The 25449-nt window shown below is 31.7% G+C and overlaps 2 protein-coding genes across 5 annotated transcripts in view; one reads left to right on the forward strand and one right to left on the reverse strand.

Moving 5' to 3' along the window:
• The window catches only part of LOC130447736 (zinc finger protein 681-like), a 45321-nt gene extending 26202 nt beyond the window's left edge, over positions 1–19119 (reverse strand). The window contains exons 1-6 of the mRNA XM_056784711.1: positions 18674–19119; positions 15653–15797; positions 9961–10356; positions 7826–7879; positions 5700–5801; positions 1287–1331 (exon numbers count right to left, since the gene is read on the reverse strand). Coding sequence (XP_056640689.1) covers positions 1287–1331; positions 5700–5801; positions 7826–7879; positions 9961–10356; positions 15653–15797; positions 18674–18829 — 898 coding nt within the window. The 5' untranslated portion in view covers positions 18830–19119. The remainder of the gene's footprint in view (positions 1–1286; positions 1332–5699; positions 5802–7825; positions 7880–9960; positions 10357–15652; positions 15798–18673) is intronic.
• Positions 19120–19720: 601 nt separating this feature from the next.
• The window catches only part of LOC130448241 (anillin-like), a 45571-nt gene continuing 39842 nt past the window's right edge, over positions 19721–25449 (forward strand). The window contains exons 1-5 of one of the 4 annotated variants that reach the window (XM_056785520.1): positions 19721–19965; positions 20018–20144; positions 21283–21612; positions 23212–23393; positions 23579–23902. In XM_056785520.1, coding sequence (XP_056641498.1) covers positions 19948–19965; positions 20018–20144; positions 21283–21612; positions 23212–23393; positions 23579–23902 — 981 coding nt within the window. In that variant the 5' untranslated portion in view covers positions 19721–19947. The remainder of the gene's footprint in view (positions 19966–20017; positions 20145–21282; positions 21613–23211; positions 23394–23578; positions 23903–25449) is intronic. The other 3 variants (XM_056785522.1, XM_056785523.1, XM_056785524.1) reach the window with 3 other exon arrangements.

Raw genomic sequence — 25449 nt, forward strand, 5'->3', positions numbered from 1 at the left:
CTAATCTTGCTATGAAATATTGCAAATAAGAAATCTACGGAAGAAGTGATGATGATTACATTCTTATGTTAAGTGTGTCACATACAGATATTTTCGATGATTTATTTCTATTTTTGAATCAACTAATTTCTTTTACTTACAATGGAACATTTTCTAATATTTCATACTCAAACAATTCTTTAATCAATTATTAACATTTCATCTTATCATTTTTTTTCATATTTATTTCACCAATAAATGCAAAACTTCATCTACCACCACATTTGACATATGTTATCAACCTTCTTACAAACGTAGTCACCGGCCTTAAAATTCTTTACATTTGTTGTATTTTTTTTTTTCGTTTTCAATAATATGAATTACCTCTTTCACTGTGTGTCTATTATGTTAATTATTATTTAGTTTGTGGTTCATTATTTCCAGACTATATTTCAGTATGACTAGTATGTTATGCCATCACTTCCTATCTAGTAACTTTTTTAGTGATTTTTTGTGGTGTCATTCAGGTTTCCAAAAATGATCCTCCTAGTTTAAAAATAGGGTATAGTGTCTAAGTGCATATGCTAAAAAACGTTAGTAACAGCTTAAAAGATAGTAGTTTCTGGTTTGAGTTCTCCCTACAATATGAACACACGAACCTGCTTTTATGTACTCCATGTCTTTTTATCACTTCCAAAATTCTAACGACTCTGGATGACATTTGTTTGACAACATGCACATGTTTACATAATTAAACGAAATAATATAATTATGTTTTAACAATAAGAAGTTTAAATTAACAACTCTAAGGTTATTATAAGATATGCCTGAGAAAATGCCCATCAAAATAAACTTGCCCTAAACAGCAGAAATTCAAAATGACTCTGTATGTAAGTTTATTTTGATGGGCATTAACGACGTTCCAAATCCTGCTTTCTAATAATCAATGATAACTACATATACCTTCTCATAAAAAGCCATTGTTTCATAGTTCATAAAGAAATTTGGAGTGAAATTGGACTCAACGGAAAAAGACAACGTATACACCTTCTTGTTACTAGAATTATCGCAGGGCTGAGGACGAATTTCCAGCATGATATAAAGCTTGAGCTATTGATATTTGTAGGATGGAAACTGAAAGATAATCTTATCTTCAGTTGTTTTTAATTGTTAACAATAATAAAATCACACCAACTGGGGCCATATTAAGCAATTTCAATTAAAAATGAATAACCGTTTCATAGTTAGGTACAAAATAATGTTCATATAGCTAAAAAATTTGAAATTAATTGTTAAAAGTATGTTACCTTCAAAATGTTCTTCTTCTTTTTCCACATTATGTTGTTCTTTATCTGAAATTACGAATTAAATGTAATTAGTTCACTTGAAAATGAGCTCAGACTCAGAGAGAAAATTGCTGCTAATAATATCCAAGAGACAGATGACATCGAAACAGCATGAACAAAACTAAGAAATAATATATTACAAGCAGAAGAAGAAGCCCGTGGAAGAAGGACTATAAAAAAGGGGGAAGAACAAATACAAAACCGTGGTTTAGACAAGAAGTCAAGATCCTAGCCGAAGAGAAAAGAAAATCGTACCTGCAATACAGATTCAATGCAACAACGTATATTGACTATAAAGCTGTAAGAAATAGAGTCAACGAAAATATTTGAAAAATTAAAAGAGATCACTGGAAGAAGTGTTCAAATGATATGGAACATGACTTATGTGGGGGACAGAAAAAAATGTGGAATCTTCTGAGGGATAGGAGAAAACCAATAAACGAATACATACAAAACACAAAAATCACACCAGACGAATAGGAAAGACATTTTGAAAAACTTTATAGTTCAATACAAGCTAACGTATCAGCACAGGAATTACCCTACAAAGATGAAAATATCAATGGAATACAAAATAGGATTTTCTCCCTGCATAAAATACAACAAATGATAGCCAAGATAAAGAACAGAAAAGCCCCAGGCATCGACGAAATAACAAACGAAATGATCAAATATGGAGGCGACACACTGTATGATGAACTACAATCCCTCTTCAATAAAATACTGGAGGTAAAAAATGTACCATCTGAATGGAAAGAAAGTATTCTGATACCGATTTTCAAAAAGGGAGAAAAAACCGATCCCCAAAATTATCGAGGCATTAGCCTGATGAGTACGGTTCTGAAACTATTCACTAAAATCTTAGCAGAAGAAGTAATGTCTACCGTGATATGTGAACAACAGCAAGGTTTCAGAAACAACAGATCTGCTATAGATGCTATATTTATAATGCGCCAAATAACTGAAAAAACCATAGAGTATATGTGCCTTTATGTGCTTCATTGATCTCACCCAAGCGTTTAATAGGATACGCTTAACTCATGTTATAACTCTACAAAAAAAAAGGAACGTTGACCCCAATATAATACCGAAAAACTTAACACCGATAATTATACCTTTGTGAGAACGGCAAACAAATTAGGCAATAAAATACCTGTGGCAACTGGTATCAGACAAGGGGATAGCCTAAGTCCAATCCTGTTCAATATTATAATGAACAAAATCATCAACAAAGTAAAGCAAGCCGGGAGAGGTACCGAATGGGAGACAAAGAGATAAAAATAATATGCTATGCTGATGACGCAGTAATCATCTCGGAAGACGAAGATAACCTACAGAAACTCCTATACAGTGCTTTTCAGATAAAAGTATCCACCTTTAATAACTTTTGTAATACTGGTATTTAGAAAAAATCCAAAAACACGTCAATTTATGTTGGAAGGGGCAAGCATTATGGCTTATTTAAACTTACTGGAAAAGCCACCCCCTCACCCCTAGCAGCATCCCCTTTATTTTTTTAAATTACTTTTCATATTTTTTATGTAAAATTTGGATACTCCTCTTTGAGCTGATTTCAAAAATGTATAATACTTGTAGGTTAAAGTGGTTAGTTTACGAGATAAACAATTTTTCTTTTAATAGCACAAATTTTACTTATTATTTACTTTCACCTTATTTGCCTGTACTAAAATGGGTTGTACAACAGTTCAAACTCTTTAATCTTTTTAACTGTGCTATTTATTATGAAGTTACAATAAGTGTTCAAAATGAGTACCATTCACTTCCATACAATGGTATAATCTATTTTGAAATGCCTCTCTGACATTGCTTAATACGGCTGGATTTAATTGTCGACATTCATTTTCTATCCTCTCTCCTAAATCATCCAGAGATTCTGGTTGGGTAGCATAAACTTTTGTTTTTAAATACCCCCATAAAAAGAAGTCTAGGGGTGTTAAATCCGGTGACCTAGGTGGCCACTCCATTATCTGCCCCCTTCTACCTATCCAACGAGCGGGGAATGTTTCGTTTAAAAATTGTCGGACAGGCATAGCATAGTGTGGGGGAGCTCCGTCTTGATGAAATACCAGTAAATCTTCGGAAAGGTTATCATCATTTTCTATTATTGTTCTAATACGTGGATCAACCCCTTCCCTGAGTAACTCAAGATATGATTCACCATTTAAATTTCCGTTGATGAAGAAAGGTCCGACAATGTGGACACCTAGGATACCACACCAAACGTTCAACTTTTGGGGATGTTGTGTATGGAATTCACGCATAATATGTGGATCACTTTCAGCCCAATATCTACAATTATGCCTACTTACTAAGCCATTTAATGACCATGAGCATTCATCAGAAAAGCAAATATTGTTTAACAATTGTGGATTGTTATTGATAATTTGCGTCATTGATTCGCAAAACTCTAGACGACGATCAAAATCATCTTCATTCAACTCGTGCACCAACTTAACTTTGTATGGGTGGTACTTGAATTTATGTAGAACTCAGAAAACTGTAGAAGATGAAACACCGATCGCTCTACTTATTGTTGACAACGATTGGGGTTGTTGAGCCTCTAAGCTGACTTGCCCTAAAATTGCCACTTGGATTGCTTCGTTATTTACGAGTCCCTCTCGCTTATGCACTTTATTGCAAACAGACCCTGTTGTGGTAAATTTCTCCATCAGTTGAATTACATACTTATGAGTTGCATGTCTTCCGTCATGTAATTCGTTAAATATTCTAGCAGCAGCTCTTGCACAATTATTATTTTGGTAGTATAAACCTACAATTTCAATTCTTTCTTGCAAAGAGTAAACCATTTCAGAGAAACAAAATAAATAATGTATCAAATTACACTATCAATAGTGAATACAAATTCTAGTTGACAATGTCAAACTTTAATAAAAAGTAGTTTTTTGTTGTTTGGATTTTTTAAGTAGAATAAATAGCACAGTTAAAAATCTCTGGATGATTTACGAGAGAGGATAGAAAATGAATGTCGACAATTAAATCCAGCCGTATTAAGCAATGTCAGAGAGGCATTTCAAAATAGATTATACCATTGTATGGAAGTGAATGGTACTCATTTTGAACACTTATTGTAACTTCATAATAAATAGCATAGTTAAAAAGATTAAAGAGTTTGAACTGTTGTACAACCCATTTTAGTACAGGCAAATAAGGTGAAAGTAAATAATAAGTAAAATTTGTGCTCTTAAAAGAAAAATTGTTTATCTCATAAACTAACCACTTTAACCTACAAGTATTATACATTTTTGAAATCAGCTCAAAGAGAAGTATCCAAATTCTACATAAAAAATATGAAAAGTAATTTAAAAAAATAAAGGGGATGCTGCTAGGGGTGAGGAGGTGGCTTTTCCAGTAAGTTTAAATAAGCCATAATGCTTGCCCCTTCCAACATAAATTGACGTGTTTTTGGATTTTTTCTAAATACCAGTATTACAAAAGTTATTAAAGGTGGATACTTTTATCTGAAAAGCACTGTATAAATTCCAACAAATAGCGAACACGTACAAGATGCAAATATCCACAACAAAAAAACAAAATCTCTCACAATATCTAATGAACCGAGAAGATGTCCTTCAAATATCTAGGAACAAACATAACAAGCGATAGAAATCTAAAGAAAGAAGTAAAAGCACAAACAACGAAGGCAGCATTAATATCAGGATACCTTAGAGATTTAATTTGGCGAAATAAATACATGAGCACAAAATGTAAAATTAGAATATATAAAACTTGCGTAAGGCCGGTCATGACATATGCCATAGAAACTAGAGCGGAGAACACAACCACTAAACGGCTCCTAAGAACAACAGAAATGCGAACTCTGAGATCAATAACAGGACATACGTTACTCGATCGGAAGAGAAATGAAAAAATAAGGGACATGTGCGATATTCAGGATGTAGTAAGATGGGCAAGGAGCCGCAGAAGAGAATGGAGAGACCATGTTGACAGAATGCCAAATGAACGGTTAGCAAAAATTGCAAAGGAAAAGAAACCAGACACAACTCGACCTCCTGGACGAACACCTTTAAGGTGGTATGAAAGCTGGTCCTCAGCATCCCAACTACTCCTGGCGAACTCTTGATGAAAATACAGGACCTAGTCCTAGCGTAAGAAGAAGAAGAAAATGAGCTAAAAGTGATTGTGAAACTTACCTATATTTTTATCATTTGTAAGGAGTTTGTGGTGGGGATAATAACAACTATATATATACTAACAAATAAAGTCGTGGGTTGAGTTAACATAAAATCCGTCAAGAATTGACGCCAGCGGTTATTGATTTCATATGGCAATGAGAAGAAAAATGGAGAATTGAAAATTAGAGACAATATTTACCTGTTTGACAATCAGCTTTTCGCTTCGGTCCACGTTTTCTTGGTATTTTGTCCAATAAATCGATTGGCTCATAATCCTTATCATCTTCCTTAATAAGAATAGCTGAAAACCCAGAGAATATTTTTTGAAATTACTTAAGGTCAACACGTTACAATTTTTGAGAGCACTTTTTTTTCAAAGTTAATTTTTCAAAAAAAATTCAACACGTGTTTATTAAAATTTATGCGATCAAGTATATCGATAGGATCCAACTGTAAAAGTTTGTCAATATATCATTAATCGCTTTTAACAACAAGATGTGTTTATCGCCCTGTATTAAGGCGGAAGAAAATGTGAATGCTTTGGCGTAAGTGCAACTTGATCTTCGTATAGGCACAAGAGAGAGCAATTGCGAGGGATTTGAGAATAACTTCAAAATACCTATTTTGAAGGAACATAATTATGAAGCAGGTGGTAGGAACAGCAAAAGATATTTGAAATTACTTCAACAATATTCAGTTAATTTACAAGGGTTTTTATTTATATCTTTGGCCTTGGCAACACTATTTCTGACTATCACTAACATTTCCGGTTCTGGATATAACAATTAATGAATCTACGTATGACAGTAAACTCCGAATAGTATACAACCATTTGTTGTTTAATGGAAAATTTCAGAAAACAAGAAAAAAAAAAGACGAATCATTCTTCATTATGACAATGCAAACTGCTACTCAAATTATTAAATCCTTACATAGACAGAAGGTCCATCATTAACCCAATATGTGCCGTCCAAGGACTTCTTCCCGTACACTAAACACAAATTCGGTGATCGACGATCAACACCAGTTTATGCGATCAAAACATATATTTTCAATCTATCTAAAGAGTGGAAAAATGCTTCAAAAATTTGTTTTTGTAAAAGACGATCCCTGATGATAAATGATAAATGACAGTTTATTTTAGTGAAACAGTTTCTAAGAACAGAAAGGTGAGTTTTTCTACATTTCTAAGACACAATAGTTATTAAGTAGAAATGGTTTTAATTTTTCCTATGTGTAAGAAAGTTCCAAATTTTTTTGATTGATGGCGGTAGCTACCCCTCTTGAATTTATGCTTGAGTTTAGAATACCTAAGCCTCTTATCTTTGAATAAATTTGGTAATTGGTAAATTCAAATGAGTGGAGATTTTTAAATAATTATAACCTCCCCTTCTTTAAGTTAAAAACTTATCAAATTTATTAAAAAATAAGAGTCTTAGGTGTTCTAAAAATAAAGCTAAAATAAATCACACCACATATTCTATCCTAAAACATAATAGCTTCTCAAGAAAAGATAGTTTTTTGTTATTTATACTAAATTTTCCCACCAATGAACTTCTCTAGTGGAAAAAACACACCTTAGCGGGAATTTCATATCTAATCTTCAATTAATAAACTAGAGTGGGCTATAAGGAATAGGTTCTTTGTCCCTATTAAAACTATTCTTATGTTTAACACTATCGATGTTTTCAAATGCATCCAATAATTAAACAATTTTACATTAATTAATTTCATATTGCAGTTCGTGAATTTCAGAATTAAACAAGGCGAAGATATGAAATTTCTAGACGTTTCGACTTCCACTTTAAAGGCATTATCAAGAGAGGTGAAAAATAAAAGTAATAATTGAAAAAAAATTTCATTTCTTTTGTTTCAATTACTTTAGGCAAATATTTCATTATTCTTATTTATTTTATGATATGTTTAACATCGTACTCAACAATACACGACTTTTTGGCCGCTCATATTTTAAATGCTCTTTAAACCAGACACTAACAGATCTCTTAGTCTGCCCAACATACTTTTTGTCACAATCATTATACCTAATTTCATGAATCTCTTTTGCTAATTTGTTATTTTATCCTTGTGATTGCCCAAAAATTGTTTCAATGTATTACTGAATTTATATACCAATTTCAAACCCACTTTGTCCAAAATACCTTCCAATCCATTTGTATAATCAGGATTGAAAGGTACCATCATGGTTAATTAACCCATCTACAATTAACTAGAGTGAACGATTAGAATTGTAAGCCAAACAATATTCAATTAGTTTTTGAAATTATAATTTTTAGAATTAAGAAGATGTACTAGAAAAAAACTTACGGTATTTTCTTGGCCTTCCCTTCTTTTTTGGGAGATTGATAGTTTGGTTAATATCTGTAAAAAAATTGTACTTGTATATCAAATTAGCAGTCTAATAAAATTTACAATATTGGTTAGATTCATTCATACTTCACTTCACTTTCACTCTTTGATTATACAAACTTGCATATTAAAATGATTTAACATTAATAACATTGAACAAAAGATTAATCGTTTGTTAATACCTTCTGTAATTGTGAACTTAAGATGATGGGGAATAATTTTAGATGATTATTATGGTGTCGTTATGCCATCATAATTTATGAAATCCTTTTTATTTTCAATTGCAAGCTTTTATATCTGAAAAGCCTCTATTATTACGAACTTTATAGTATTTAATCTACATATGCTATTTAGTGTTTAAATAGTGAATAACGGATAATTTGAACATTTAGTTTACTGGTATTATTACTATTCTTCGAGTTTTTATATAAGAAGCAAGCAAGTAGATTGAGTGGTGCCTGCCGTCTGGAGGTGCCTATGGATATTTATTTAAACTTCTGTAGGTTGTAGTGTTCAGGAAAGACGTGCCTTGGTAGCTGATTCCACAGGCTTGTCATTCTCCAAAGAAAGGAGTCCTTCTGGGCGTCTGCAGGCGAACTTGGTGTTCATGAGCCATGTCTGCCTTGTCGAGTAGGTCTTGTAAATCTATGTGGTATTATGTTGGATAGCTGGAAGAGCGTCTGCCGTGGTAGTATCGATAAACAGTCAGATAGGCGACCTTTCTTATATGCTCTAAACTGTCGAAGTTTCTACTCAACTCTGGATCGCCTATAAGTCGAATTGCTCTTCTGTATTGAGTAGAGCATCCTCACAGCATGCTTTAGGGTCGAGCTCCAAATGTGCAAGTATTACTCTAATTTAGACGAATCCGGGTCTTCTACACGATTAGAAGCTGTTGAAGAATATATAGTTTTTTGGTCTTAAAGAAGGCTTCAAATTTTTGTGAAGCTGCCTTAGCTAATTCGGCTTCCAAACTTAACACCAGTTATTTTGTATTACTCATGTATCCTGTTCAATATTTAGGTTTTTGTAGCGGTTTTGTATCTATGTAGAATTATTAAAAGGTTTACAAATGAATAAAGTTTCAATTATTGTCGAATGACTTTGGTATAAGTAAAAAAGCTTGATATGGATATAAATTAACTTTGTAAGTTAACAGATTCATCATTGAATATGCCACAATAGACCATAAGGTTATATTACTAGCCACATTGGAAAGGAATTTGTGTATGTAATGAAATACATTCTTTTTCAACAAATATCATTTATCTCGCCATTCTTATTCGGAAAAATTTTAACCATGCCATCCCGCCTAGTGATGGTAAGTTAGTGTTATATTGTTGATAAATTATCTTAATTTAAGGTTATATTATCTGTCCTTTTGACAAATAAAGTTGATGAAGTGTTTCAGATTTTTTGCGTCAAAAATCTTTGTCTTATTAGTTTTTTTGTTTAAATAAGCATAAATAGTAGGTAAATTTTTGTCAAGTTTCTAAACTAACTAAGAGTCATCTGTAACTGTAAGAAAAAACTATTGGAACTAATGATTTTGAGTGCGGATGAATTCTCACGAAGAAAATCACTATTTTAAAATTTTTTGTTGTTATGATTACCGTATTTTTCAAACTTTTGAATAAACTGAGCAACAGTGTATTGTGTAGGAACTAGTCTACCTGTATAAGCATAAATAAAACAATAATGTATTAATAAGTGTGAGCCTAAAAAATTCCAATTTAGTTTCTTGTAACGCAAATGAGTGAAAACAAGCGAATCAAATACGAATCCACATTCGCACATTTCCACTAAAGTCAGGAAAAGTGGAATGAGAATAAAGTGGAGCAATAATTTACAGCAACGTTCTATTGAAATTGACACTACTAGTTGTTTAGAAATTGCAATACAATGTAAGCCTACATTATTTATTTGAAAAAAGCACTACTATGTTACATGTTACAAAAAAACTTCCAAGAATAATGTAATGTAATGTAATAATGTAAAAATTCTGAATAAATCAAAATTATTAATCAGTGATCAATTGTTATTAATGCTAGGCAAAATCAAATATCAATAATACTTTTCTTTAGATTACATACCTCCTAAGTCATTGCTAGCTACATCCAATGAAATCTTTCCTGTTCTTAGTTGTTCTTCCGATTCAAGGCAGTTATCAATGAACAACAGGAACTTCAAAAGAAATCTATAACATTTATCACATATGTATTCATCATCATGTAGTTCCATTTGTGGGACACACAGTATAATAACTTGTTTGATAGTTTTGCCAAGCAACAATTTTATCAAAGCATGGGAAAAGTTTTTGGGGGCAATAGTCAAGCAAGTCCTACATCTTATTAACTCTATTTGTTTCATATGTTCAGCTATTTTGTCATCACTTGACTCTTCAGGTTTAATTTCTTTTTTTATACAGTTACTTTCTAAATCTTCATCTCCAGATTGATATTCCTCAAAAACAATAGGTTTACGTTTCCCTACAAGTTACCAAAAGCATATTTAAAATTTAAATGAAACATGAACGTATTTACAGATATTTTCCGTAAAATCCTCACTAGGAAAATTATCAAATGAAATACATATGAAATTAACAAAAACTATGGCTAAAATTGTAGTTGTATGAATCAAAAGTTAAAATTATATTGAAAAATGTCAATATAAATAACAATAAAAATTAACTTCAGCATTAAGTATATCTATATAACCAATTTGAAATATAACGATACACAAGGTAGAGAAAAATAATTAATGAATTCAATTATTGAAATGATTTTCTTATTTATTTACACTGTGAATTTATAAAAACTGTGCTTTACTCACTTAATTCATTTAAACACTTTACTATACACTTAAACAAATAAATAAATAGACAATGTAAACAAATCGCCTGCTATGATAAATGCTTATATTGAAACAAACATCAAACGTGCGCGTCTTCGCAGAATTTTATAATTCCACTACAACCGGACAGGACCGGCGACACGACTCATATCGTGGACTTGTTCGTAGCATTACACCTTCCTTAGCCGGAACTGGATGTTGAAATCGGCAAATGGACCCATTCCTGCACTTTCCGGTTACATGGAAATAGCAGGGCACCGTCTGCACCAGATATTGATGATGTGGTGGCTAACTGCTAATTAATATGTGAGCCTTGGAATCACCTCTACGATGTTCATGACGACTCGCTAATCCAACTGGTTACTTGGTATCTTGGTCATAGCCAGTTTAATTACGTTGGCTTCCAAAACATAGTTGTGGAAGCTTTGAAGAGTTTCCCACACATCGCGGTAGGTTAATTCATACTGACATTCATTTTTAATTACTAGGTAGTACATGTACCACAAATCGTATTAGATTCTAATGGTAATGCGGGATGCTCTTCTCGAAAATGGTTCACTCCTTGATCATGGTCTCCTTCGAACAGCGCTAGTCGATTTTTGGTAGACTACTCTACGATTTTCCATTTAAGATCTTGCATATGCGATAGATGACATCATTGATCCTTTTCTTGATTAAGTATGAACCTTCCCATGATTTTTGTAATTTTGGAGAAAATCCCTTTTTCCTCGTAGGGTTGTGCAGCCATACTTTATCTCCCCCTTTAAAACTGCCGTCTATAGCTTCCGTGTCATATTGTTTTTTCATTCTGTCTCTGGAAACTTGAAGATTTGAGCGAAGCAATTCGTGATGTCGACCATACTTCTTATCAATTGGAACACATAATCTTCTTCTGAATTATCCCAGCACTCTTTCTTGCCCTCCTTGGATCTGTGAGAGCACTCCTCCAATCGCTACATTGCTTACATCCGTGTCAAGGATGAAGTCTCCCTCTGGTAATGGATATCCTAATATCGGCGCCGTGGTTAAATGTATCGTCAAGGTCTCGAATGCCGTTTGATAGTCTTCATCTCGTCTTGCTATTTCTGTAACTCGAGCTAGTGGCTTGGCAATATCACCAAATTTTCTTATGATTCTTCGATAGTACGTGCAAAGTCCAAGGAAACTCCTAACTTGATGTTTATCGGTTGGTTGCGGCAATAGCTGTATGGAGGCAATTTTCTCTGGATCCATTGCCACTCTTTCATTACTCATTATATGGCCTAGATAGTTGACTCGGTTTTGGAAGAAATGGCATTTTTATGTGTTTAGCATGAGCTGGGCAGCTTGAAGTCATTTGAATACGTCTTCTGAATTCTTCAGATGTTCATCATACGTTTTTCTTAATACTACGATGTCATCCAGATATGTTTCCCAAGATAACCCTCTCAATTCGTTTTTCATAAGTCTTTCAAATGTCACGAACGCATTACAAAACCCGAATGGCATAACGTTGATTTGACATAGTCCAGATCCGGTAGTAAAAGCAGTCTTCTCCTTATCTCTTATATTTAAAGTGTTCAGTGCATCGTCAATTCGGGATATAGGATAGTCGTCACTATTCGTGGCGTAGTGACTGGCGAATCTTTTATTGTCTTATGATAAATTATTCTGTATAGTTTCGGGTAATTTTTTAAGAAGAAACTATCCGAGAACTTCCTTAGGTGAGATAAAGATCGCATGTTTTTCGCAGATATACGTAAACCTTTAGCGGACCAGGGTTTATGTTGCTTTGTTTTAATACTGTTTTTAAATCAGTGGAATTAGAGTATTATGTATTAATTAATTTCTTATTACAGCTCTTTCCTCTCAAAATTAAACACGGTGAAGATATGAAATTTCTCGACATTTCGGCTTCCTCTTTAAGGACATTATCAAGAGAAGTGCAAAGATAAAAGTAATAATTGAAACGGAAAATTCATTATTCTATTGGTTTAATTATATTTTCAATTTTTGTACATTGTAAATCAATCTTATTTACTGGTCTTTCAACGCTTCAAAATTTATTAACTGATTCGGTTAGGTGTAAAGAATGGCAAACGCAAAGAAAATATTTTAGAATAATTAAAAAAGTAATAATAGTTTCATTCCATAAATAATCAGTAAAAATTAAGAGAGGTGACGAATAGAGAAGGAGGTAAAGCCACAAAATATAATACAAATGAGGAATAAAAATTAAAATTGAGGAGGGAAAATGGTGCAGATGTGTTAAAACATGGAAGACATGCGCCAATAATACCAGTAATACAACAATATGCCCAATCAGAGAAAATTATAAAGTAAATCTGGCAAAAATAATGAGGAACATAATTGTCAGTCCCTCCATACTAAGCCCAGTTACATTATCATCCCTGGTACCACCGGTGGTGCACTTGGCCGGTGGAAGCATACCTACGGCTACAAGTGACCTAGAACTGGCGAGGCGAGACGGCCTCGGAGGATTTGATGCAGTATCTGACAAAGGAGGATGTGGATGTGGCCCTGATCCAAGAACCATGGCTCCATAGAGACAGAATTCGAGGATTGTGGACAAAGAAATACGAAACATTCCATTCACAAACTGGTAGGAAAAGAGCGTGTATAGTAGCAAAGAAATCACTACATTTCAATCTACTCTCACAGTATAGCAACAATGACCTGATCGTAGTGGCATGGGAGCAAAAGGGCAAAAACCAACTGTTTCTAGCCTCAGCTATGAGGAGAAAGAACTACCACCAGCAGCTGTCAGACACATGGTTCGAAGGGCTGGAGCTCAGAAAAAGCACATGGTGATAGGATGTGATGTCAATGGCCACCACACCCAGTGGGGAAGCAAGGATATAAACGAAAGAGGTTAGTCAAGACTTGATTTTATTGTAGGGAGATAGAGAATATGGCGGATACAGTTGACAAAGGTGTGGTGAAACAACGCACCGACCACGCTACCGCCAAACTGCCTTTTGATATAGACATGAACATTCTCATACCAACGAGAAAGGACTGGGAAGAGAACCCAGGAACAGTAAGTAACTGGAGCGGGATTATACTCTGAAGTTCTGGGAATAAGGAAATCCTTGAGGCTTAGAAATGGCTGCAGCATAATGCAAGCCGAGCTGCGGGCAATAGAACGAGCCGAGGAACTAAACCGATGCAGAGATGATACGGTGCGTGACATCACAATCTACACGGATAGCCAAGCGGCTCTGAGATCACTATCGTCTACAGCAATGAGATCTAGGTCAGTGTTGAGCTGTCGCGAAGCCCTGTCATGGATTCGTGACCGAAAGGTTAGGCTCTGTTGGATACCTGAACACAGCAATGTAGAAGGTAATCAAATGGCAGACAAACCAAACAAATTGGGAACGACCAGGAGCGGGGACGAAGCGGTGGGCTTGCCACTACCACCGATCAAATTGCTGAGATAGATAGAATATTAGAGGGAGAGCACGGCAAAAGATGGAGTAATAGAGATGACTGGGTCATCTCACGCTCCTTGTGGCCGGTGCTACAGAAGAGGAAGACAACAGAACTGCTAGGCTATGGGAAACCCTCGATCCGAAGGGTAGTAGCAGTGATTACCGATCACTGCACAGTAGGCTCTAGACTCAGGAAAATGGGTATCAGAACCGACGATCTCTGTGCAGAATGCAGTGAAGAGGAAGCAACAATAGAACACCTAATGTGTCACTGCACAGCATTGGCGTCGAAACGACTACAATGCATGGGGAGTGAAACACTGGAATGTCTGGAAGAAGCAGCGGAGCTGGATGTTAAGGACCTGAATCACTTGATTGAAAACTGGAAAAGCTTGGGAAGGGGGCAAGGACCTGGCAACGGACGAGATAGGGAAGGGGAGTGAAATGGTGCTGACTGAAAAATCAGCAAGGGCATCACAATGGGCCTAAGGCCTCCGAGTGGATCTCGGCTGAAAAGTGGAGATCACCCTGTTAACCTAACCTAATTGTCAGTTAACTCTAGAGGAATATCAAACAGATAGACACCAAATTGCAAACCACAAGATAAAACTTATTTTAGGTCTTTTTTCTATAAAAATCAGTTTAAAATAACATATTAAAATTAACATTTCTACTACCTACTACTCTTTATCAAAATATGATTTGACACTGACAATTATATTAATCAATATATCACCTACATCATGAATATTAAAATAAAATCAAAATAGAAATATATTTTAACAAAAAAAACGAATTTTATCCTTAGATTTTTATTTATTTATTAATATAACTGCATTAACGAACCACGAAATATCAAAAAAAACAAACATTCAATTATGGAGATGAAAAAATTCTTAAAATGGAATACACGAAAAAGAGAATTTTAGGAAATGGTTCACATACTTAGGAACCAGGAAGCTATCAATGATAATAAGATCTGAATAATAAATAATAATAAGTAAAACTTATAGTTCTATTTCATAAATGTTAATGCAACTATGAATAATTTAATTGATGGCTGCTACATATTTTTGAGATGTAATCTATTGATTAATACAATTACGCAAAATGTCAGTGTCAAGTCATATTTTGATAAGCATTGAAGTAAGTGGAAAAGTGACTTTTTATATGCTATCAACTGATTTTTATAAAGAGACCTAAAATCAAGACAAATTATCAAGAAAAACATATAAGAAAGCTTAAAAAGTAAAAAGTTGAAGAAAACTTTATTTATAGTCATATAGTTTTAAGAATGGGATGAACATAAATGAAGCACTAAGCAAATTATGTATATATTTTTAGTACCAAGTATTAAAGAAAAACTAACTAGCAAATTTGGTAAATTTGATAGGCCAAACTTTATAAAAATTTAGTAAGGGACACAATAGTTGAGAATTATATTTATCTTATCTTTAAAAGAATTAAGTCAATGTTATGATAAATTTCTTGTACATACTTGTGGATCTTCTTCTACCCTTTGCATTGTCTTCACTGAATTGTGGTGGCTTTTGTTCACTGAACAATGTAGGCATAGCATTATTCTTCAGAGTTCTTCTACCATCTTCTCTATGATTTTCAAACTGATCATAGGTAAAATGAACCTAAAGTTTTGAAAATGTAATTGATAAATCTGTTTTAAAACAGATAAAAATGTTGACGTTTGAACCTATAGTGGTCTCTATCAAGATTTTTTGATACATATTATAAACCATGTCTATATTTCGACTATAATTTGGTATTTCATTGCTTTCATTGCCACAACCCCACAACAATCACATTATTTATAAAATGCATTTATTTATTATATTTTTTGAACTAATCACAAATACCCCAAAGAAACAATAAAAATAAATTTGATATAACTGTTACTATTTTCATTGCTATTTTGTTATACAAAATAAAAAATCAGAATGTGACAAATCTGGTAAACTTGCTACTAACATAAGTTCTGGAGAATCATTAAATGTAGCTACTTGAAAAATACTTGAAAGCAATGTTATGCAAATAGTTTAAAACGGATACTTTTTGACATTATTTCAACAAATATAACCCCTTGCTATCATAACTGAACCAGAACCTATAAATATTCTTAACAAAATTAATGAGAATGACGATCATATGGAGACTCATTGGACCTGTATCATTATTTAATGATAATAAGCTACTGAACTGATCAACAAGGGAGTTAAAAAATACTGAAAATTTCAAAAAAATTGTAAGATACATTGCGACTGATTCGCTTCAGCAGCTTCATAACTTTGTATACATAAACTGTAATAAAAATGTGATTAAAACTTTGCCAGAATTACCAAAATAAAAAATAATAAAGATTTTGAGGAGCTAACAACAAATAATCCTGGAGACATGACCAATATTCCAGATACACAAGAATGAAATTCTTCCAAATCTGATACTAAAATAAAAACTAGAAGAAACGTCAAATTATCAAATTGAATGTAAAAATATCTCCGAAAAAAACTATTAGGACAAATATATTTAAAAAATGATTGACAATAAGAATATCGACATATGACATTATTTAGATTTGTAAAAAGTAGCTCTGCTTATACCTACAGAACTAGTATGACACAATGTTTTTAACATACCTTGTGGAAAAATAAAACATTTAAAACATTGAAATTTTATAAGAATATTTTTTGGAAGCTGATACATCCAATGAATTTGTTTTGTCTGACTCTCATAGAGGGCGTTAGTTACAGGGTCCATAGCAAATAGTATTGAATATAACTTTTTGAATATTAGATTTATTAAGCAAAATTTCATGTAAACTTAAACATGAGGGTGTTGAAGTGACGTCTTTTAATTCTTGAGGTGAACTTACCTCTGTAGCATAAACTTTGTCTTTAATATACGACCAAAGGGATTAAAATCACATGACTGAGGAGGTTAATGAATCAGATCTTCTGAACCTCTACCAATTATGACACCTTCCATCAAAGTGCGTGAAAGAGGAGGACATTTTGAACACCTAATCTAATTGAATTCTACTTTATGTTATTAACCTTTTTTTAAATTTCCATCTCCTGATTTTTTGTTTAATTAATACATTTATCATTATTTCATACCAGTATCGGTTATTACTTCATAAATTTCAAATCAACAAAATCTGAGAATGGTACACATTGAGTTTTATCTAAAGTACCTTTTTGATGTAAAATTAAAGGATGTTTAAGTTTACATAAAATTTTGCTTAATAAATCTAATATTCAAAAAGTTATATTCAATACTATTTGGTACGAACCTTTTAACTAACGCCCTCTATGAGAGTCAGACAAAAACAAATTCATTGAATGTATCAGCTTCCAAAAAATTTTCATATAAAATTTCAATACAAAGTTGCCATTAGTTGCGACAAAATTGTGAAAAATGTGTATACTTTTTCTTTCTTCAATGCACTTTATCTTGAATACGGATGGCGTTACGAACATTTTTTACTGAATATACCTCAAATATTTTTCAGTTTTCTATTAAACAGCTGAGTGTAAAAAAGTGCAATTTTTATTTAAATGTTTTATTTTTCCACAATGTATGTTAAGAATATTGTGTAATACTAGTTCTATGGTATAAGCAGAGCTACTTTTTACAAATCTAAATAATGTCACATGTCGATATTCTTATTGATAATCATGTTTGAAAAATACGCAACTGATAATGGTAAAAAGAGGTTCTTGAGGCACTAGTCTTTTGGAAAACCAGTATACCCCTGATTTGGAGGCCCAAACTAGTTTTGAATAGTGTTTACTGAAGATTTTATACAGTAATGTGACTCCAGCTTAAATAATCTGTTTAAAAATTATATTAAACCCTCTTGTTCTTTGTTTCGCCTACTTAGGATTACTTTTTATACTACAATATAATGGTTACTATTTTTTTTTCAAGAAGCCACAAGCCAACTGCTTTTTTAGTATATTAAGATTTCCATAGAACAACATATGCATGCTACACACACTTTTATACATATTTTTACGGTACAGTACAGCACAGTAAATATAAAACATAGGTTTTTTTAAAAATATTTTAGGCGACAAATTTGTCATCGATGTGTATGATTTTGGCGACATTTCTTGATGATTTGGCGACAATTGTCGCTATGTCGCCATGCTGGCGTGAACCCTACAAATGTTATTTCAGAAGAAAATACTCAAGGTATAATATGAAAAAACATGTTAAGTGTTTACTAAAAGAAGTGATAGGCCTATGGATAAGGAATGCTTCATTTTAATACACTCTCATTCATAACATATAGAACTTTATTTTTCATTCGAAGATTGATCATAATGAAATTACTTTTATTGGTCACGCTATATAAAATCAACAATACATAAAAGCATAAGATATTCAAAACCAAATTGGTCTTCTCTATATATGGGCCAGAAATTGCAAATTATATAGTAGGAACTTACATTTTAATAAATGTTAAGAATATTCATGATCTATTTAAATACTACTCATATACCTCACATATTTGCGCCCTAGATGATAAATCGTCCCGATTTATGTTTTTGATCCAAGCTTCTCTCCTTTCTTTATTTCGGTCTCCTTGAGGGAGCAAGAAAAGTCTTATTCCTTTTTCGGTTCTGTTACTGCAATAAGGAACACAACAAGCAGGCATGTTTAGAAAATTAACAACTGTTTCAAAAAAATATATACACGAATAAAATATCTTCACAAACAAATATGGAGATAATAGCACATCTTTTTTAAGGCGTACTGCTAAATTTCAGTATAGATGACAAAAATAATGACGTCATAGTTCGACCGTTAATTTTGCACTGGCCAGCACATTGCCTTAATTACATTGTCTAACAGAAATAATTTTCAAGTTGTGATACTATCATCTCAAATAATTAATAATAGGATAACTATTTCCACACACTCTCATGCATACAAGTTCGGAGAAGTAATTACTTCATGTTTTGTAGTTTTTACAACAGAACAGTTTGATAGCACAGTAGTGCAGCATGGCGTCAATGAATCATGACGTCACTACCACTAGCCACTATACAGAAATATATTTCCACATACAGCTTAATTTCCCGATTTCATTCCACTTCTTTGTAAATATAAATATGTATACCAGTTTCGAAGGTTATATCATTCATTATAGCACAGGTTATAAAAGTACTCTTCAACCAAGAACAATAGATAAATCATATCTGTAAGCTGTTAATCCAGAATAGCTATTTTGTTTTTGCAAGCTATACAATATCTAAGTAGCCAGAAAATTACTTTAAATGAATTAGTTAGTATTGAACATTAAAATATACGAGAATTCAAGAATCAATCAAATTAATGTATAAAATTTATCTATGATGATCAGATACGTCAAATATTATTACGTTTATTCTGAAAACTATGTAATAAAGCTTTGATATGATCGACATTCTTTTCTCAAACTTACTAAACACCAACAATTGAAATTTTTCTTAGATACACAATTTCATAAATGTAATTGCATAGGTCCTTTTTTTCTGTAGTACTCATGCAGAAAGGTGCTTTATTTGACATTTGACTGAAGTATCAAAGCAAAAAGTCAACGTTTCATGTTTAAAAATCATTTGAAATAGACGTTTGGTTTTGAGTGAATTATAACGAATCATTATAAACGGTTTTAGTTACTCAAACACATATAGTTAATTTTGTGAATTAGTATCAGTCGATTTTAGAATTTATATAAAATCAATTATTCTTGGAATATTCTTGAAAGGAAAATTATCTTTTAATTCTAAAATGGACGCGTTTACAGAGGTAATAATGAATTAGATTTGTTCTCATTTTTTTATTATTCTAATAATTTTAGAGTATTCTTAGTAGAGCCAGAGAAAGACAAAAGCTATTAGAAGGTTCTGGAAATGCTGAAAAAACGCCATTTAAAGAAACGAATTCTTTAATAGATCTTCCCAGATCAAAAAAGGAATCTTTGTCAGGTACTTTTATTTGCTCAAATTAGAATTTTTTACTATTTCTATTTATTATTATTATATATCGAAGTAATGGTATATTATGTTTGAAAGTTTTATGATTAATCTTCATTGATATAAATCAATATGGTGATGTAAATAATTCGGTTTATGAGTGAGTTTAAAACAGATGTGTTAAAAAAAGTTAATGGCTTATAAAAATGGTTGATTTATAATTATTTAAATACAAATCACTAAATGGTCTACAACAACAACAGTTTAAATTTACAATAAATTGCTTTATAACTCTTTATAGTCACTGCAATAACACAAAACACACACTTACACTAGTCCCCCAGTTGATTATTATATTCAGACCTGAACTTTTAGGCTTGTTTTACATTTAAATGAAAATACAATATGTTCTTTCATAAAATCAAATGGCTAATTATTGAAGTTCGTAGCTGCAGACATTTGTATCATTATTACCAACATTTATATCAAAATCACTTGTACCTAATGCAATACTGTGCTCTAAATTTCACATTGATACATATATGTTGATAAATTGATCATATTTATGGTCTAATAGTAACAATATAAAACTATATTGTTGTACATAGTAATTAATTGGCTTTAATTATACACTATTGGCTATAGCTATTCCTAAATTTTCCATGTCTTCCTGAAGCTCCCACTCATATTATAATATTATCTTCCTCTAATTTTGATTTCTTCTGACAGGTTTTTTCTTTTAGGATGATATTTATGAGCTGCTCTGGGATTATTTGTTTTTCCATTTTGTGTAATATTTTATCTGATATTTCCATAATTTCACTTATTCATTTTTTATTTATTTATGTTAACTGTTACCAAAAAACTCATTTCAGCTGCTCTGAGATTTAGAGTTATATGAAATCATGGTTTTAATCTTTTCAGCACAACAGATTCAGAAGTTACCTGCTTTCATTATCATTATTGGCGTTTATACATTATTATTATTTCACATTTGATATTTTCTAATGTTTATGAAAGTTTGGAATCTATATGTTATTAATTTATACACTATAATCATGAATTAGTTTCAATTATTTCATATGCTGGGGAAACTACTGCTTAGAAATATATTCATTTACATGTGGAATCTAAAGTGTACAACTTTTAGACTCCAACATCAATATATGTACAAAAAATTTGGAAACACTTTCTAAAGAAAATAAATCTGACAGTAATCTTCCTAAGTTTATAAGACAAAACTCAAGAACTAAGATTTCTTCTGAAATGCCAGGATCACCTAAAAATCAGTTAAAAACATTGAATATTCAACAAGAGGACTTCAATATGGAAATTAAAGTGACTGCTTCTGAAAATGTGAGGGTAGAAGTAGAAATTGCTGAAGCTAATAATAGTGGAAATGAAAATGATTCTGGAAATGACTGTCAAATGAGAATTGAATCTAAATGTAAATTGAAGAGACTTGGACAACTTTATGCAGGTATTAATAAAATTATGTTTGAGTTTCTATTATGAGTAGTCTATTATGGGTTGAAGAACTAATTAGAATTATCTTTGACTTTTTATTATTAGTCTATTATAGGTTGAAGTACTAATTAGAATCAAACATAGTATTGTTAACAATTAAATTATACATCAAAATCTTCATAGCAGATATATAACTTTATATTATATAAAACTCTAAATGACTTTGCATTCCATAAGAAAAATAATGAAATGAAATTCCTTTTACATTTTTTCTATTATTTCATACAGAAATATTTCATAGATGATAACTGTTGCTTTTGAATTTCAGAAGATCAAAATCATAAAGAATTACTTTTTCAAGAATTGGAATGTATTTTTTTCATTTATGTAGATCTATTTTAAATTATATGTCTAAAACCTGGATGTTTGTTCATACAAAATCACTACATAATCCAACAAACAAATAAAATGGGTTCAATTTTAAAGCTTTAATAAACAAACTTTACTATACCTTAAGTCTTTTTCTTGGCATCAGCAATTTATAAAGTATATCATTCTAGATTGTTTTATGATATAATACACACTCAACTTCTAATTTATGTCGCACTTCTAAAATCAAAATGAACCATAAGAACATTCCAAACAAGAAACATGAGGAGATATCCAATTATATTTTTACCTTGTAAGGGAAGTGCTATGCAATCTTTTATGCCTTATAAATACTGAATACACATGTGACGCAAGAATGCCTACAGAAATCTTCTCAATGATTAACCCATCTATATTATCCCTAACAGGGGTTAAACTGGATAATAGAAGTTAATAAACTGAACTAAAGGAATTTGCTTCTATAAACATTATACAAATACCTGGGAATAGCACATCATCAAAAATTATATTGAGACAAGAGAACTTCAATGGTTAAAAGGAAGAAAATCAATATTTTGAGCAACTTCAATAACCGATTGCTGCCAAATATCAATATTTTAAATTTTATTACTCATCTTCAGTAGTTTCAGTGATAGTAACTTATGTGAGTCAACCAGTGGTTTTTTTTACAAAAATTATTATATATAATTGTCGGGACGTCTCCAGATAAGCAACGTTGCCATAATGTTGAATATTACTTTAAGTGATCTGGATAATTTTAACTGTTTTACATTTTGTTATTATACCATTTTTATTACAATTTACAACTTTCATTTTATGTTACGGAGAGATCTGGTGGTCCTTCTATTGTTGAGTAGTAAAAACCGCGATTAATAGGATCGTAAGAGTTCATTTATAACAACTCCATACACTAACTGTCATTTGTAAAAAAGACACCAAACATCATGGCCCTTAGGAAATTACCTAAAGTCTCTAAATTAACAGCCACTTGAATCTCTAATGAAAGAGGGTTAAAAAAGTCTTTTGAATTAGTTTAATGAGATACATAAGATAATATGTTTTGGGGTGAGTTTGATTCTTAAGAATTAACATTCGGCCTATATAATGGATAGATAGATATGATAGAATATATATATATATATATATATATATATATATATATATATATATATATATATATTCATATATTCATATATTTAGCATACATTTTTATTTGTTCAAGGAGGTGATGACGCGAACATTTCCTCACCAATTCATAGAACTGAAGCTAAATTTTGTGCTGCCGAAGAAACTGCTACTGATGAGTTTAATAAACAAAATATTGACAAAATGCCAAGAAAAGGATTAAGTAAGTTAGCACATTTGGCTGAAACTATTAATCAATGGGAAGATGATATGCATCATGTAAGTTTTTATACACTTTATGTAGAATGTTAAAATTGAAACTAGGGGAAATTACACTTGTGTTATTGGAAATTATTTGGCTGAAAATGTAATTTTTAAAGAACTAATATTTGACACACAAGTGTTTTTGTACCATTCAGTAACTAGTTTGTACAATTTATTGTATAGTGTATTTTGTATTATAGGTGCAAAAAGCAGAGAGAAATTCTCCAAAAAAATATTGTAAAGGTTTTGCGCCTGAACCTCCAATCACAACTCCTATAAAGACTTCATTAAAATCAAAAGCACCACAACCACATGTTTGCATAGAAAAGTCAGAAACCCCGAAGTCGCCTGTTAAATATTTGGATTCCACAGTTAATGAAGAAATAAAGTTTGTAAAAAAAGTCGATTCTTCCACTTCTCAAAAGAGTTCGTTATGTGAAATATCCACTCCCAAGAAGAGTTTGAGGACTAATAATGATACCTCAAAGCAAGTGAGCTGGGATAAGAATGTTTTAGATAAGTTGGTAGGTATTGTCAAAGATTCTTTGTTTTCAACATGCAAGATGTGATTCATATAATAAAGACAGGCAAAAGGGTCTTAGAAATTGCAAAACTTGTAGCTTTGAAAATAGTTTACTGGAAAGAGATAATTTAATAAGTTTTTTGTTGAATTATTTTTTTTTCATCTACAATTTGTCTTCTTGTTTTTCTACTGTTTGTCTACTTCTAGAGACAACATGGGTTAAAGGAAGCGAGTACAGGCTAATCTCGCTTTCTTAAATACATGCTGACAACTGCTTGTTATATAAACTATGAGTATCCTACAATTTTAAAGAGTGACTCATATTGTAAAGAGATTTTAATGACTAATTAGACGTTACCAAAAAGTTGTTTTTAATAGTTGTTGGATACCAACAAAAAGAGAAAAATTTTGTATTATTTTATAAAAAAATTTACAACTTTTTTCTTGTACTCGCCCTCCAAAGACTGTAAATTTAGATAGTTTACTTCCTGAACAGGATGTTGTTAATTTGACTGGTTTATTTTTAAACTGTTCAAATTTCTTTTAAGGAATAAATAAAATAAAAAGTAGATATTAGAAGATGTCAGCAATGACGTAGCAAATTACAGATACTTTATTGGCAACAGTTTCACCAATCAGATAATTTCTGTCAGTTTTAAACACATGCTGCTAGGGTTTCATGAAACAGAGACCGGAATATTTTTGTGTTATTATAAGGTGTTACGTTTAAATGGATTGTATATTTTAATGTGCAGTACTATTCGAGATAAATAATAAATGTGCGAGAATAGTAATAGTGAACCAGATATCAAAAGGAAACATCACCATTTAATATCCAAAGAAAAACCATGATAGGAAATGTGTTTGAAGGAGTAGACAAGAGAAAAAATTTGAATATTTAGTATTTTAACAAAAGTTTCCAAAGCTAGTGTGCATAAAATAATTGAAACAAGGTATGAACAATCGATATTAATACTTCGAAGGCTGAGACAAATTAAATTGGATGATAAACTAAACAAGTCAGTACATGAATTTTTTTATAAGAAAGAATATCAACTGTTTGGAAAATTATTTTCTTTCTATAATTAAAATGTCCCAAAAATATCAAGACTTGTTTTGTTACGTCCTTAGTGTGAGAGCTTCAGGTATATTGAAAGAGAAAGAGGAATAGCACCCACAATGAAGAACAGGAAATTATTTTATAGCGCATAAAATAGCAGAATTTCAAAGAGAGGGCATAAAATATATGATACAAATGAAACTTGGTTAAATGAAGGTCAATATTAAAGTTTTAGTTTTTCAACAGGTTTAAAAACCTAATGGGGAAAGGAAAAACGCCTTGATATTATCCATATTGCTAGTGATTCGGGATTAGTTTCTTGTCTCTAAAAAAAAACTAAAACCTAAGATTATCATGAGGAGATGAGTGACAAAACATTATGAAAAATGGTTCTCGAAAATTTTTCTAAAAATCGAACCAGAATCTATAATTGTTATGGAAAACACTCCGTACCTCAGCTGACTTACCAACCACCCAATGAAGGAAAG

The sequence above is a fragment of the Diorhabda sublineata genome, chromosome 8 (genome assembly GCF_026230105.1).
Source record: "Diorhabda sublineata isolate icDioSubl1.1 chromosome 8, icDioSubl1.1, whole genome shotgun sequence".
In the NCBI taxonomy this organism is placed as follows: Eukaryota; Metazoa; Arthropoda; class Insecta; order Coleoptera; family Chrysomelidae; genus Diorhabda; species Diorhabda sublineata.